The 17,141-nt window shown below is 44.1% G+C and overlaps 1 protein-coding gene across 1 annotated transcript; it reads right to left on the bottom strand.

Annotated features, from left to right (window-relative positions):
* Positions 1–1,288: 1,288 nt before the first annotated feature.
* dgke (diacylglycerol kinase, epsilon) lies at positions 1,289–16,661 on the bottom strand. Its single transcript, XM_037763862.1, has 11 exons — positions 15,928–16,661; positions 15,112–15,271; positions 14,868–14,987; positions 12,584–12,727; positions 12,295–12,452; positions 9,674–9,722; positions 9,422–9,535; positions 9,172–9,243; positions 7,567–7,694; positions 6,105–6,216; positions 1,289–2,658 (listed from the first exon to the last, which is right to left on the bottom strand). The coding sequence occupies exons 1-11, from the start codon at positions 16,377–16,379 to the stop codon at positions 2,437–2,439; spliced, it is 1,731 nt and encodes a 576-aa protein (XP_037619790.1). The 5' UTR covers positions 16,380–16,661; the 3' UTR covers positions 1,289–2,436.
* Between the last annotated feature and the right edge of the window lie 480 nt (positions 16,662–17,141).

The raw sequence follows: 17,141 nt of genomic DNA, 5'->3' as shown, positions 1-17,141 counted from the left end.
TCGCAAAACGGCACCGATATCACTTTACGGCAGAATGATGTTAACCTCTCCTGACCATCTTTCGGGTCCTATCACACGCGCCCACGCTCCACCTCCCTGAGGGTGAGGGCGAGACGGGCCGGTGGTGAGCCCGACCCCGCGGGGCCGGGATCCCACCTCAGCCGGCACGCGCGGACCCTCGCTTTCATTGCGCCACAAGGTTTTGCTTGCACCCTCTGACTCGCGAGCGTGCGTGCGTTAGATTCCTTGGTCCGTGTTAAGACGGGTCGGGTGGGTTGCAGACATCGCCGCAGACCCCTGGCGCCTTTTTACGTGGGCCGAGCCCAGCCCTGGGGGCACGACACGGTTGGGGCGCACTGAGGACAGTCGGCCCCGGTGACACTTTGGCCACGGCCCCGGGAAGAACCTTCGCCCGAGCTTTTTTCAAGCCGACCTAGAGCTGGTGGCGGCGCACCACCTTGTATGCGGGACTCCCCAGCCTGCCGTGTGTCGCTCACACCCTCCAGCTGGCTGTTAACGAGGGTCTTTTGGCACAGAGAAGTACTCGTAACGGTACTCGGTATCGGCAAGTACCCAAATGTAGGTACTTGTACTTGTACTCGGTCTGAAAAAAGCGGTATCGGTGCATTCCTACTACTTATTCACAGAAAATACTAGTCTGAAAATGATGAAAATGTAAAAGGATTCCTTGAACAACGTAAAATAACAACATGGGACAGCTTAATCTCATCAGCAGTTATCACTATCGGCAGCAACATCAAAGGTCAGCATTACGGTTTTAACCTACATCCTAAGCAGTGTAAGGTATTTATCAGTGTAAGTGCCAGAACAGTGCAACACAAAATATGTAAACAGGAGAAACTATGTAAAGTAGAGGAAAAACAAAAAGTATTACAAGTAGGCAAAATCAATCGTCTGAACAAGTTCTTGACAGTACTTACAAATAAAGTCAGGCTGTTTCCTATAGAGAGGCGAAGTCCCGCCCCCTCCCGTGGACTACCATGGGACCTTATTTTTCGGAAAAAAATATGAACAGTAGTCAACAGCAAGAGACAGATATTTTTTTAGCAAGAGACAGATATTTTCTTTGGTTTTAGCTAAGTTAGCTAGCTAGCTAGTGTTGGTGACGTATATTGTGAAAGACCAAGCCCCCAGGAAGAGCGTCGGTAGCTGATGCCAATTTTCGTAGTGGCCAAACGGCGGTACTACAACTTCCGTGTCCATCACGTGATGTCATTGGGCCCAAAAATACTTTTCCCCCATAGACTTACACTGGGAAAGAGACGTCTGTAACTCAGCGGATAATTTTTTTTGAGGTGAATCGACTTCCCAGTACAAACACTAGAATAGTCCTTATTTAAATCATTAGGTCCTAAAAGTTGTAAAACGCACTAATAGCTGAATCCAGAGTTATTACTCTTCCTCCCTTGACAAACATCATGATGTATGATTCATGGCACAATTCAGACAGGTTCAAAAAAAATATTTGTCTCTCTCCGTTGACTACTGTACATATTTTTTCTGAAATAAGGTCCTATGGGGTCCACCGGAAGGGAAGGGACTTTACTCTCTATAGCTCTTACGGGAAAGTTAAATATGAATTCAAGACTGTATCTTAGTACAGTCTAGCGTCTTGGCGAGCTACTTGAGACAGGGCATCATGAAGTAAGCAAACTAACATGTCCAGTGATTGAAAACACACTGCAGTTGTAACAGAGCCCTTGCTCCATCGAGATCCAGACACCTTTTGGCTTACACATACACACATTTCAAAGCCTTATCTGCAAATGCAGGAGATACTTACTTGCTGTTTGTTTGTGCTCTTTCTGGAGTACAAAATGGGCAAAAACAGCTTTGGATGTACCTTCAGCCAAACTGTTGTGACAGTACAGTTGTATCCTGTATTAATGCTCCATCACCTGCTGCTGATTTAGACATGGCTTTGAGGGGATTTGGTCAATTAAACCTGGGAAACTTGTTAAAAATGGTTCACTGATACCTGCAGCGCTACGCTGGGCATTCAGTTGTAGATACAGTATAATACATACAGTAAAGTTGACTATAGATGGCTATGGCACAAGGGATCAGTGCAAATAAACAACAATCGTTCTCCAAAACATCCACCTCCTCCTGATTGTCCCACCTGTGGAGGGGGAACTGCCTGAGCTCTGGGTTACAATTTATGGGGAGTGTGGAGATAAAAGACCGAAAAACAAATCAAACCAGCCCATCTCCAGACCTTTTTTAGCCCCTGTGAGCTCTCTGAAAACATATGAAACACCTTCTCATCACCGTGATTTGAGGATAAAAGTGTGTTCAAAGAGGAGGATGACTTAGTGGCATTGCAAATGAGGTATGAATAGAAACTGGGCTTCAGAAAAGAAGACAGAAACTTAGTTAAGAGGAGCTTCAGACCACATGATGTCTGGGGCCGGGTCATGCGCGAGCGGACGCCAGCCCCGGGGGCCTGGGTGAGTCATGAGGGGTGGGGCTCTCAGTCTCAGAGGCGCTGGATTCGTCGTCGTCATCGTCCGTCTGCTCGGCGCTGTGGTACAGCATGAGGGCCTGGGTCTTGTGTGTGATGGTGATAGTGCAGGGACCCTGGGCCCACGGCTCCCCGTCCACCTGCATGGGCATCTTTGAGCTCTTGAGAACCAGCTGGAGAGGAAAAAGATAATATCTGACACTTGAATATGATATAGTGGCGGTTACCACCACATCTGGTGCTCACTGTTGTTTCTGCTCTATATTTAGAGCCAAGATGGCGGCCTCTGTGTTATCTCTATGCACTATTTGTATTGTTAACAACTTACAGAACACTTGACCTGTATAATGACGTTTTATTTTATTTATTTTTTACTGTTGGTTATTTGTGCTTTTTTTTAATATCTATTTATATCAGGGCCGTCAATCGATTAAAATATTTGTAATCACGATTAATCGCACATTTTTTATCTGTACAAAATGTACCTTAAAGGGAGATTTGTCAAGTATTTACTACCCTTTTCAACATAGGAGTAGGCAAATATGCTGCTTTATGCAAATGTATGTATATATTTATTATTGGAAATCAATTAACAACACAAAACAATAACAGATATTGTCCAGAAACCCTCACAGGTACTGCATTTAGCATAAAACAATATGCTCCAATCATAACATGGCAAACTGCAGCCCAACAGGCAACAACAGCTGTCAGTGTGTCAGTGTGCTGACTTGACTATGACTTGCCCCAAACTACATGTGATTATCATAAAGTGGGCATGTCTGTAAAGGGGAGACTCGTGGGTACCCTAAGAATCCATTTACATTCACATATCTGGAGGTCAGAGGTCAAGGGACCCCTTTGAAAAATAGGCCATGACAGTTTTTCCTCACCAAAATTGAGTGTTAGTTTGGAGAGATATTTAGCCTCCTTCTCGACAAGCTAGTATGACATGGCTGGTACCGATGGGCCCACTACACACTCCGAAAACTCTTTAATCCCTCTCCAGTGGCTCCAGGTGGATTTAAAAAAAAAATTTGTGGAAATGAATAACAGTTTTTTGTTTACATTTTTATTTATCATTGTTGGTCTATGGTACAACAGTACGACGGAGTATTAGGGCCACATTGAGGAAAAAACATAAATCTGAGATTTAGAGAATAAAGTAATAATATTATAAAGTAGTAATTTTACATGTTATTTTCTTTTTTCCTCGTAAAGTTATGACTTTATTCTTGTAATATTACAAATTTTTCTTCTCGTAAAGTTCTGACTTTATTTTCGTAATATTACGACTTTTTTCCTCGTAAAGTTATGACTATTTTCGTAATATTAAAAATGTTTTCCTCGTAAAGTTCTGACTTTATTCTCGTAATATATCACAACTTTTTTTTCGTAATATTCCGACTTTTTTTCTCGTAATATTACAACTTTTTTCTGTAATTCTCAGATGTTTTTTCCCTCAATGTGGCCCTAATATTCCATAGCACATTGTCTCTTTGGCCCTCACTGCATTAGACTTATTTACTATATTCTTAGACTCTAAACTGTGTTACCTTCATCACAATACTCAAATGTTTTGCAGCTCCGGACAGATTTTTTATTTATTTTTTTGGCTAAAATGGCTCTTTTGATAGTAAAGGTTGCTGACCCCTGACTTAAAGTCACAATGAGCAGGATTTGTCGGCTGCGGTTTGTAAACACAACATTCAAACTTGGCCCCTCGTCCCCGACTCAACGAGGGTCATGTTGTTCGCCATGCAGGTGAAAACCAACCCCAGATTCACTCTCGTTTAGGAACAAGCTTTGTCCGCTTGGCGCTTCGCCTCGCTACATTTGTGTTTTTTCGGCACTGTGTCCAACAATTTCGTAGCTTCCTCTTGGATGCTTACGATCTGGCCCCTGGTCTCTATGTTTCTATAGAGGCTGACGCCCAGAAACGTGCCCAACTAAATAAGAACCGACAGGCAAAGAGCTGCAGAGTCTCTGCAGATATAGACACCACCACACACTTCTAGTGGGTCATTAGTGATCAATGAGAGAGATTATTTTTGTATGAGTCACTCTGCCTTTAATTTCTGTTATGATTTACATGTTACTGTGTAGTTATAATACTCTCTAAAAGACCCCTAAAATTGAACATCAATCATTGATCAATCTTGATGCAAAAAAGCATTTTTGGTTAGAGATGAAGTATATTATCTATTGTTGTCAGAGGCCTGTACTACGAAGCATGATTTGGTGTTATCCAGGTAACTTCAGGGTTTTCCGTCCTACGAAGGTGGATCGGCATGGTAACTTATGCTGAACAGCTGACCTGCTCCGGAGCAGGTTATGTTCCGGATAAGAGATCAACTCGTATAAAAGCACCGCCTACTGACCAATCAAAGCTCGGTGCGCGGATCGTATGTCAATATTACACAAATACGAAGAAGTTACAGTCATAATCAGACTAAAAACAACACAGTTTAAACTGACAGATGCAGGAAGGACAGCTGACTGTGTGCTGTGGGTGTTTACCGCTTTGAATTATATTTTTTTACTTGGTCTTCAGTCCGTTTCACACCGCCGGAGAGGGGGGGCGCAGCTGAAAGAAGGTTGAAAGTTATACACGCCCTATGTTTCATAACGGGCATCATGAGGTGTTACCCATCCATCCATAATATTTCTTATAGCTATTTAAATCTAGACGACTATATCTGACTTTTGAGTGTTCCGTTAAATGAATAAGTCTGTTAATTTACGCATTCACACATCAGGAGTTTTTTTCTTTTACCAGCTGTCCTTCCTGCATTTGGCAGCTTCAACTGTGTTCATTTTAGTCTGGATTAAGTGTTTAACTTCTTCGCATTTGTCTAATACAGTTTACTCTTCCTTTGTAAAATGTCTCTCTGCAAGTCTGTGGACTCCATGTCTGTGATTGGTCATGTGAACGTGCTCGTAGCCAGATAGAGAAACCCTGGGTTGATTTACCGAGTTGATAACCACTGTCGTAGGACCGCTTAGCGGGATCTCGTTTGTTAGGGTTAGTTAAGCCAGATAACGAGAAGATACCCTGGGTATGTTGAACTTGCATCGTAGTACAGGCCTCTGGTCTCTATCAATGGGGGTTATGCCATTAGTAACACAGAAATTAACATTATTATGGACGGCTTAAAGACTAATTTCATTATATCGTGTTATTTGCTAATCTGATACAAGAGAAAATGGTATTCACAAAGTTTACTTTTTTAACCCTTGACTTTGTGTTCCCCTACTTGTGCCATCAAATCTACACCGTTGGTTACCAGCAATGTCTTTGTACAGAACTATGTATTCAAATAGTATTCAAATTATTTTCCTTGCGGTTGCCATAGTCAAATACCCATTGTTCCTGAAGGGTTTATCATCACCGTGTAAAGAGCAGAATGAGGTGGTGTGGAAAGCGTAAGCCGAGTAGCGTATGCTTCATTCTGTTAGTTCAAGATTAGATTCTCAAGCGCTGTGACGAGGCAAACGGCAGTGAAAACTAATTTGACTCCCTCATTGTGTTTCTCTATTTATGGGGGTTAACAGGAAGCACTATGGCAGAACCGTGTGTGTGTGTGTGTGTGTGTGTGTGTGTGTATTGTTGCCTCACCCTGACAGTGTGAGCCTGTCCCAGCCGTACAGGATTGGCCAGCTTGACCTGGATCTGGGCACAGTGGAAGGAGCCAAACACCCCCACCACCTCCAGCAGACCATCATCCAGCCTGCAGGGTGAAACGGGAAACGTCACTGCTGCTCACTGTTAGTTGCCATGGTAACCCGGAGCACTAGACATAAACACTTCAGTGAGAATACGATAGCATAAACAAATCTGCTGCTTCTAGTATACCGCTAAAATACAACAAATTGCACGTCGATAGAGGAGCACCGATTCATCGGGTGAACATCGGTATATCGGGATATTCGCCTTGTTGACTGCAATCGGTCTATCGAACGGTAAATAAGATGGCATTTGCCGATGGTAGTGGCCGATGTTTTCATCTGTTGTGCCGCATCAATTTTGCGCCGGCTAAATGATGTCTTAATTTCTGAAAATGAAAACTTTTTCAAGTGAAAGAAGGTTATATTAAAGGTTGGTTCATAAATGTATATGATTGAATTTGTGCTCATTCAAAGACAGTGTAATGAAATGCTGAATGACTTTAAAACAGCTAAGTTATTTTTTTTATAATGAAGATGTCTTTGTTTCCCTGGCACAAAAGGGGAAAATAACAAAAACAAGATGAACTAGAATGGCACTCGGAGAGCACAGACCTCCGCCAAGGTGCCTGACTTTAAAAACAGCTCCCAGCTGGCGGTACCGTGAGGTGGTCGGCTTGTTATTAACACGGTGTGTTTCCGTATAACGTATCGGCGGATGCCTCTCTCATTCAGCAGCCTTGTTATGTCTGTATAACTTTACACTACGTTGTCTCTCATCCCGTCATCTACCACTTTGTTCTTTCTCACCGCGGACGGACAGCAGCTCCCGCACACACATCCACACACACGCATCTCTTGTGTATCAATTGTTCATTGTGCCACACCCCACCCCTCCACAAAATGTCATTCAAATCCATCGCGAACTTTTGGAGTAATCCTGCTAACAGACAGACATACAAACAAACAAACAAACAAACAAACAAACAAACCAACGCCGGTGAAAACATGACCTCCTTCCAAGGAGGTAACAACAACAAAAACATCGGTATCGTCATCAGCTACCGGCCAAATAATTATTTTAAACATCGGTATCGGCCCGGAATCGGTGCATCTCTACTTGTTGAATTAAAAAATATATATATTATTTCCGAAATTCTTTTATTGAACAAATTGAACATTGAACTTAACACAAAAGGCACCAATAGAAAAAAGAGACATTACATTTACGATACATTACATTTTAAAGTCCAGTTTTCTACTGGTACTCTCTTTCAACTAACCAACTAAAAATCCCTGGCGCAGTATTTCACCATCACATCGCGATGGCAATAAAAAAAGAGCTATACATTGTGCAGCCCTATCTCACAGCAATAATTATCTCCAACTGTTCTGTATACCAGTGCAGGTCTTACCGTGTGGGGGGGCACGGTTCATCCCCCATACCCTCCCAGAGTCTACAGCCTCCACCCCAGTAGCCGATGTTACAAACGATGATGCCCTCCAGACTGGGCAGGGCCACCCTCTCCCCGTCCAGCTCCAACTGTGGGACAAACACACACACAGTGTTGACAAAGTGTCAACTTTCTAAATCAGTTTCACTCTTTCCTACTCTTCCCTGGCAATATTCTCACAGAAAATACAGCAGTTGGTTAATTGGGCTTAGCAGAGCATAAAGACTAGCTAGCCTGGCTCTCAACAAAATTCTAAAATAATTCTATATCTATTCTAAAGCTCACTAACTAACATGTTGTATGTTTAATCCTCGACACAAACAGAAACAATACAGTGACACACTGTGGTTTTATGGGGAGTCAGTGGTAGGTGTAGTTATGAACTTCAGCGAGCGCTAGGTTAACTAGCTTCCAGTCTTCATGCTAACTCTTACCCTGACTGCATGATCTGGCTATTTAATTCACAATAAAGCATTGTGGGAAAAAAAGATAAACAAATGACGAACTGGTTGAAATAGGGGTGTCCATAATTAACCGTTTAACCGTTAACCGACATTAAGCATTTTAACCGATTAACGCTATCGGTTAAAAGAAATGTTAATAATTAACTCAAAAGCTGAGCGGCTCAGAGGAGCGGCTCGTCACTTTAAGGAGAAAAGCTGGTCCACCTTAACAGCCCACCTTAAGAGGCGGAGCCGGAATTGCAGGATACAGGAAGTCGGCCCCGGTCTCTGGCTCGCTTGAGCCGAGAGGAGTTGTAGTTTGGTAGCATTTATTCACCGACAAATAAACTGTACACACACTGCTACACCTACGTTCACAGCTAGAACGCCACCAACAACCTCACACTCACCACTGTTGGAAACTTGCTAAAGTTACGTTGCGCTGACAGACTGCATGTGTGCGGCGGCGAGCACGAAACCTCCGGCAATGCTAGAGCTGCTAACGTAGCACAAATACACACACAGTTTATCGGGCAATCACTATCGTTAATCCGTGCAGACAAAGTATCGTTACGCCGGGCAGACACACAGCTGACAACCTGCTAAACTAAACTAAATGTGTGGTGGAGACTTTTACTGGGAAAGTGGCTGCATGTCTGCGACACTACACGCAGCATCATAGCTGCTAAGTTAACGCTCCCGGACGGTGAACTGGGTTCTCAGTTGTCTGTTGTGCTCATACACTGCAGCTGGTACGAGGCACAAATCTTGTCGGTTAACGGTTAATAATCGGTTAACGAGGGTCGGTTATTGGTTAAGAATCTTTTTCAAAATGAGCATCCCTAGTTACAGCATAACAAGAATGACCCAATAATAATATGAATAATAATAATAGTAAAATAAAGCCATAATGAAATCAAACGAGAAGAAAATCTCATTTCTAGTGACAGCTTGGTAAGAGGCAGAGAGCCTCCTGATGAAGAATCTAGGCCATAAGTCACTGATTTTCCTATCATGAATATCACAAATGGAGAAAACATTGGCTGATTCTGTTTGATTCTCCTCCACATGGCTGAAGACAGAATTAGCATGAAGCTTCATCACGTGCACAAGGTTACCGTACCTCAATCCTCTTATCCAGATCCTTACATTCCTGCACTAAACAATCTTTGGTGCCATACAGGAAATATACGGTCTGGAGGAAAAAAGAAAAAAAACATGAATATAAAGCACTTTGTTTCTCTGAGGTTTCTGACCATGAGGAAGCCAGCATATTCTGAGGCAACGCTTTTGTATCATTACACTAATTCAAATTCAGTTAACAACTGCACATGATTTATGAATTCAAAAGGAAGCGTCTCAAACTCTCGGACCTTGTTGATGATGCGGCTGGAGAAAAAGGAGGGCGTTTTCTCGCGGTGTGTGTGGAAGTTGAGCGCCATCAGAGCGTCTGGCCCCACGGAGAAGTAGTTGTTCATGGACAGAACCTGAGGGGGGGGGGGGCGTGCAGTAAATGTTTCAGAAGTGTATCGGTGGGCCTGAATCACAACAACATATCTGCTGGTAAAGATGCACATCGGACTGCATACCGATGAGAAGAATCCCAAACAAGAAGTCAAACTCACCTTTGGTTTACGGAAGTAGAGGCCTTTTGAAGCCACCTGCACTTTCCATCTGAAAGTGATCACGTAGGAAATTAGCAGGAACAAACACAAACAGGGCGATAGCTAGGATTTTAGAAAAACTGATGGACATGAATACAATTCTGGTGGAGAAAGCCTTCATTTAATTATTTATTGTTGCCTTAAAGGTCCAGTGTGTAGGATCTGGCGGTATCTAGCGGTGAGGTGAGGTGAGGTGAGGTGAGGAGGTTGCAACCAACTGAAGCCTCTCCTGTGTGTTTCATTCTGTTCCGTTCTTCATAAGCCATACAGAATGGACGGTTAAAGCATTGTACTTGCTTACTTGTGACTTTGTTCAATCAGACAGTCCTCGCATTAACTCAGCTCTAGCTAGCATTACTTTGGTCTGTGTCACACTACTAACAGTTCCCCAGAACAACACCAACTAGAAACAAACAATCCTATTGTTACACCGTGTGCCGAGCGTTTTGGAGAGCTACGATAGCCCTCTCTAGAGTCATCTGGAGCAGAGCCTGTGCGTGGAGTGTGTGTGTACGTGGGAAGTGAGTGGTGAAGCAAGAGAGAGAGAGCAGCAGCGACGGGAGCGAGTAACGTTATCGACTCCGTCCCAAGCAGGAAAAGTTCCGTGGAGAGGACCAGCTCCCTATGTAGATATAAACGGCTCATTCTAAGGTAACAAAAACAACGATTCTTATTATCAAGAGATTATACACTAACGGAAACATACTTATTAATATTATATAATAAACATACTTATTTATATTACATTAAGTTCCGTGGAGAGGACCCACACCCTATCTAGATATAAACGGCTCATTATTAGGAAATAAAAACACAATGATTCCTATGGTCAAGAGATTATACACTAAAGAAAACATACTTATTAATATTATATTAATAAACATACTTATCAATGTTATATTCCATTTCTGCCAATAGATCCCCCTAAATGTTACACACTGTTCCTTTAAAGGTGGGTGTGTATATTGAGTCTAAAAATACTGGAACCAACTTGTGAAATACCCACAATATCTAAGTTGAAATTGCTGTACTTGCCACTGGTGCGTAAAAAACTCAAATGCACAGAAAGCAATGGAGAGATTATGACCTCAGTGTCCAAAATTAACACAAATTAGATGAACAAACAAACAAATGTGCCTTCAACTTTTAAGGAGCAATATGTAGCACTGACAGCTAGCCTTTCAAATGGGTAACAGCAGTCCAAAGTCAAAGCGTTGGAGACGTGGCCCCGGCCGCTCCTCTGTTGTGACTGATAGCAACGAGCGTTTTCACAATTTGAGGGTTACCTTCTAGATGCGACCGTGTTAGCCTCAACCCAGCAGTAGTCTGAATCCCTTCACCGGCTGCGTTTCTCAAATACTCTCTGCCTTGATAACCAGCTGCACGAGGACCACAGAGAGATATGCCGAGGCTTTTCAGGTCGGGTAGAATCTAAAGTTAACATTGTCTCTGTTGATCCAGTCCGTTAGCCTGCTTCCACGGCTATAGAAGGCTGTGTTTACGTGCTAGTTTGTTTCATATGTGGCAAAGGGGTGTCGAAATAGTTAGTGGACGGGATCACAACGACCAAAACAAAAACAGACGTTCTGGACCGGAATGGAAATTTGAAAGGAGAACAAGCCAGTATTTCAATTTAGCATGTTTCCTTAATATCTGATGACATATCATGGTCATTTTATGATTTATTACACTAAATATATGACATATTGATCCTTTAATGCCAGCAATCTCATCACAACACTTTTAAGCTGGTGGCATTTTAGAAGATCTTCCATAGCTTCTAGACTGAGGAACTTGTACTTCGTAACGCCCGGGACACACAGGGAACGTCAGGAGCGCGTGGCGTCTGCGTGGCGTGGTGGCTGCGTGATTCACGCGTCGGGTGTTCACACCAGCTGCGTTTCAGCTGCATTTCAGCTGCTTGTCTTCTGCGTTTCTGCTTCTGCAGCTGCTGCTGTCAGCACTTTCTTTATACATAGAGTTTGCCTTTTAATGGCCATTTCATTTCATTATAAATATTATTTATATTTATTTTAGACAGAGAAAGGTTAAGTAACCTGTGGTCATTTGTAAATAATAGTAATAATCCACAACTAAAACTCCGTACTATATTCATTCATGGAGCTCTCCAAGTCACTGCATGATCTAGAACACTGTCCGGCACATATTTCAGAATAAAAGCCTTGTGTTAACAAATTAAGGAATTCTGTCTTTTTTTCATGTCCGTAATATATTCTACAGATAGACATTGAAACTGTAGTAATGTTGCTGGTATGACGTCAATATACAGGTAATAGATCTGGCTTGCGTCAAAAATAGGCGAGACCTCCATTCTCTAGAAGAGACGCAGCTGAGACGCGCGTGTGACGTGCGTGTGACGTGCGTCTCACGCGGGCAGTGTTGCTGCTCTAACCTGTTAACACGGACGCCGAAATAAAAAACAACAGGAAACGCAGCCATCACGCGCTGCTGACGTTCCTGGTGTGTCCGGGGCTTAAGACTAATAAAACAGAAAGATTGACAAGCTGATGAACTGATATCATACTGTGGAACACTTGTTCCCAAAGCGAAGACTGCCCCACCTGTCCATTTTGACCACCTCGGCATCAACGATGTTACGGAGAACCTGTTCCACGGGGATCTCTCCAGCATACCCGGCACCCCAGCCTAGAGTGTTGGAAAGGTCATTTCCTGTCCCCAGGGGCAGGATGGTCACCCTCGGCATAAACTGGTCTTGGCCCTGACACGGGAGGATATAAGAGCAGCAGGTATGTTATTAACGAGGCACAGAGAAGTGATGGTACACAGGTAGAAATTTAAATAAATTGTGATAAAAATCCTTCTCATAGCTCAGCGACAGTCCTGTCTGACCTTCAGCTTCATAGTATCGATGGCATCCAGCACCCAGCCCACTGTGCCGTCGCCCCCACACACCAGCACCCGCACGCTGCCGGGGGGTAGCAGGGTGCACAGCTGGAGGGCTTTAGAGGGAGTCAGCTCAGACAGGTCAAACACCTGGAGGAGAGCCAGAAAAGAGAGGAAAGGTTTAAGTCATGTTTTGAGCAGAAATTAAAATACTGACTGATCCCCAGGCTTTTTTAAAAAAGAGATGACAACTAAAGGGAGAGTTAAAGCTGCAGTGGGCAGAATGTTTTTGGCATCATTGGGCAAAGATTCCATAATAAACTTTCAGCATATTGTAATTTAAGTGTTCTGAGAGAAAACTAGACTTCTGCTCCTCCTCATGGCTCTGTTTTCAGGCTTTAGAACATCTAGTCCGTGACGGGAGACTTTGACCAATCACAGGTCATTTCAGAGAGAGAGAGCGTTCCTATTGGCTGTTCATTCAACGGAGGCAGCTGTCAATCACTGCTTGTGAAACTAGTGAACTCCGATCAAACGATCAAACTAGGCAGCGCTGATCAAATATGAATCAATATTCTGTTACTGTAATGACTATTTCTCTCCTCAGATGTTTTCAGAATCATCTTGTAGTGTACTGTTTAGCTGTAAAATGAGAAAGTTTGCTCCAGCTGGTGGGCGGTGCTTGGTATTTCCTCAACTGATCTCAACATGGCTGCCGGGTCACAAACTTTCACATCTTACAGTTAAATAGTACACTACAAGATGATTCTGAGAACATTTGAGGAGAGAAATAGTCATTACAGTAACAGACTATTGATTCATATTTGATCAGCACTGCCTAGTTTGATCTGAGTTTGTGAGTGATTGACAGCTGCTCAGAGACGACAGGCTAAAGCTCAGCTCTGATTGGTTGTTTTCCTCAGGTCTGTGAAATCTTGCGGATGCCGTAAAGGCCCTGACACACCAAGCTGACGGTCGGCAGTCGGACAGTTTGGGGCCGTCGGTGAGTGTCCGTCGGCCCAGTTTTTGCGGTGTGTCCTGCACCGTCGGCTCTAGTCTGCCTGTGATGGAGGTTTTTCAGATGATTCAGCGTGTTGAATCGGCGGTGGAGCTCGTCGGTGAGAGATATCACTCTGATTGGCTGTTCAGCTTAAACGAATCAGTGCAGGAGAAGAGAAACAGAAGTGAGGAAAGCAAACCAACGAGTAAAGTCAAGAGGAAAATCACAGAAGGCTCTTCTCATGTTTCATCTTCATCTCATCTGATCATTCCAACACACGGCTATCTTCACAGTGACATGAACATCTGGAATCAAGCTAAGTGGTGAGTGAGAGTGGTGTGAAAATGGTCGGTAAACGCCGCTTTGTTTCACATACATATCATAACAACGGCTTGTATATCCGCCGTTCTCGGTCTTCCCATTTCCCTTTTTGAATGATGAATCCAGACTACCGCCGCCTGCTGGTGTGGAGAGTTATTTCATCTCACGCAGGAGCAGAACGTACATGCTAACTGGCCGTCGGCTGTCGTCTTTGCGGTGTGTTCAAGTGCAACTTGTCGGCAAAGACAAAGGTGACTTGAGGCGACCCAACAGTCTTCTTTTGTTGCTGATAGTTCTATGATGTCTGGTTGGTGTGTCTCTAGCTTTAGGAGCACCGGATGACAAAGAGGCACATGATTTTTTTCAGATTACCTGTCTCATGCACTACTGTCAGGATATAGTGACCGTTTTATAACAATAACTTTTTTTTTAATTCATATTTGCTCCAACATGCCTACTTCAGCTTTAAATGTCCCATATTATAAAAATGTGAGTTTTTCATGTTTTTTTTTATTATAAAGCAGGCTTCAGTCCTAAATAAATACTGTGAAAGTATCGAAACGCTCAATCCACAGGGAAATACACACAGGCCGTATTCAGAAACTCTGCATTTTGAAACAAGCTGTTAGGATTTCTGTCCATTTGTGATGTCACAAATATACAATATTTAGACCCTTTACGCAGATTTAAACGTAAACATTCTAAATGTGTCCCAGTTTATTCCTGGTTGCAGTGTATCTGAACGTCATCAGCTGACAGGAAGTACACATGGACCCAAGCTGTTGCCTAGCAACGCAATTCTGTTGCAATTTCGTCGCAATTCCCTGGAAATTTTAACATTACAGCATGTAAACATGTTTTAGTAGAAACACAAAATACAAGTATGAACCTGAAAATGATCACGATATGGGACCTTTAAAGGATGATTTAATCCAACTAAAGACAGTAGAAGAGAAGCTCCAGTCTGACCTGCACAGGATTCAGAATGGTGCGAAATTCTCCCAGCAGAGCCTCCCCCATGTTGTTACCGCTACGTGTGTTAGCCAAGACCAACACTGGAGTCCAGCCACTGCCACAGGAAGATGCCAGCTTCAGAAACACACACACACACACACACACACACACACACACACACACACACACAGACATTGGTTAAAAGAGCTCTGTGACACCACATGAAACCAGCAGTATGAGCACACTGTATCTGCAGCACCTTGCTGTACTCGTCGGGGTGCCTGCGGCGCAGCTTGTTGACGCGGTGGAGGTAGTGGGGAGGGATGATGAGGCTGTGGAACTCGCCCAGCTCACACGGGTCTGCATCCGGCAGGCTGTCCATGCAGTCGTCGTGCACTGTGGTCTGACACCACACACACCTGAAGGGAGAGGAACACACACACACACACACCTATTAGAAAAGCAGGAAATGTATGCACAAAAGCAACTGCTGCTGAAGGAAGAAAGAGCCTGAATCTTTACTAGCTGCAGGTGTACCGGTCTGCCTCCGACGCTGACCTCTGCCTGTGAAACTGTCATTATTAGGATTAGCAGAGTCATTAATCTGACAATATGAGATTACGCCTGCTTGTGCCCTGCTATCCCAGAGGGCAGCAGCAGTCCATTAGGGGAAATTAAAGACAGATCAAAATGAAATGTTGCTGCAGCCTATTATGGTATGTCAACCTATGGTATGTCCAAAGTAAAAGAAGTGTATGATTTATCTTTTCCCCATGGTCTAGTGTTAAAAAAGTTAACAAAAATCACAATAAATCGTAATATATCGAATCGCAATACTTAAAAATCGCAATACATATCCAATCGGCACCCAAGTATCGTGACAGTATCGAATCAGGAGATAGGTGTATAGTCCCAGCCCTAATGTATAGGTAATCATGTATCACACACACACACACACACACACACACACACACACACACACACACACACACACACACACACACACACACACACACACACACTTGTAGTGGGTCTCATACACACACAGCTGCTCGTGTAGCACCACCTCCTCTACCTGAAGTCGCAGAGCTTGGGCTGGGTGCCACACTGCTGTTTGCAGACCTCACAGTAGCTGGCGAGAGGGACGTTTCCTCGGACCCAGCGGTGCTCCATGTCTCCTCCGGTACTACAGGGGGCCATGATCTCTTTACACTGCAGACTGCGGTCGGCCCGCCGCAGGCATTGCTCGTCGGCGCACACGCCGCAGCAGTCGCAGAAAGCCCCGTGGAGGATGTGCTGGGAGCACACGCAGCAGTAGGTGGGCTTGGTGAACAGGTCCGTGTAGTGCCAGCCGTGCTTGCTCTTGCGGAAGAAGTCTTTCATGTGTGTTTTCCGCTTGGAGCGCTGCGTGCTGCACCACAGCGTGATGATGACCGGCACGATGACGGCCACGGAGGTCCAGAACAGCAGCGTCCACTCGTCCCGCGAGCCGCAGTCGTCCCGCACCTCGTCACCCTCCTTGTGCATCGCGGCTGAAAGGTAGAGAGGATGAGGATGGTGGTGATGATGGTGATGATGGTGATGCTAACGAGCGGAGATCAGTGAGGAGCAGAGCTACGGAAACAATGCTCGTGGAGACAGGACGCAGGACGCACGCCACCTTACCCCCGACACACGCATGTTCACAGACACCAGCAGGACACGGGCACTAAGATCAGCTCCGATCTAAACCTGGTTCATGTACACCTAGATCTAAACAAGAAGACGAGCCAATGAGCTACCGCGATACTTCAGCTTCATCAGAGAGTCACTACATGTCAAGAGAACTCCCTTCACAAACAGTGAAAACGCACATGCGCACAACTGTGGCTAGTGGCTAGACGGGAGCCAGCAAACTGGGGGAACTCTCGCGAGAATGTAAAGGTTAGGCATGGTTAGAGTCGCATAGGTCGTCGGGCAGCGAGTCCAGCGAGAGTTTTTGCAGATCAAATTTCGCAATTTGCGGGCTCCCTTCTAGACACGACCACAACTGTGTACCCCAGGGCGGCCAGTACACTACAGTATACAACCAGTGGGGGAAGAAGTATTAATTTCTAATAATTTTACACAAGTACAAGGATTAGCAATACTAAATCATAAAAATACAGGGTAATGTCCTTCATTCAAATGTGTAATTATAGAAGTATTAGCAACCAAATGCAGGCTACTCAAAGTATCAAACGTGGGCTATGTGTTGCAGAATAGTCCCTGTCAGTGTTGGAGGAAGCACTCAGATCCTTTATTTAAGTA

This window comes from Sebastes umbrosus, chromosome 3, assembly GCF_015220745.1.
Source record: "Sebastes umbrosus isolate fSebUmb1 chromosome 3, fSebUmb1.pri, whole genome shotgun sequence".
Classification (NCBI taxonomy): Eukaryota; Metazoa; Chordata; class Actinopteri; order Perciformes; family Sebastidae; genus Sebastes; species Sebastes umbrosus.
The sequence above is the reverse complement of the archived record's forward strand: the minus strand, read 5'-3'. Positions and strand labels throughout refer to the sequence as shown.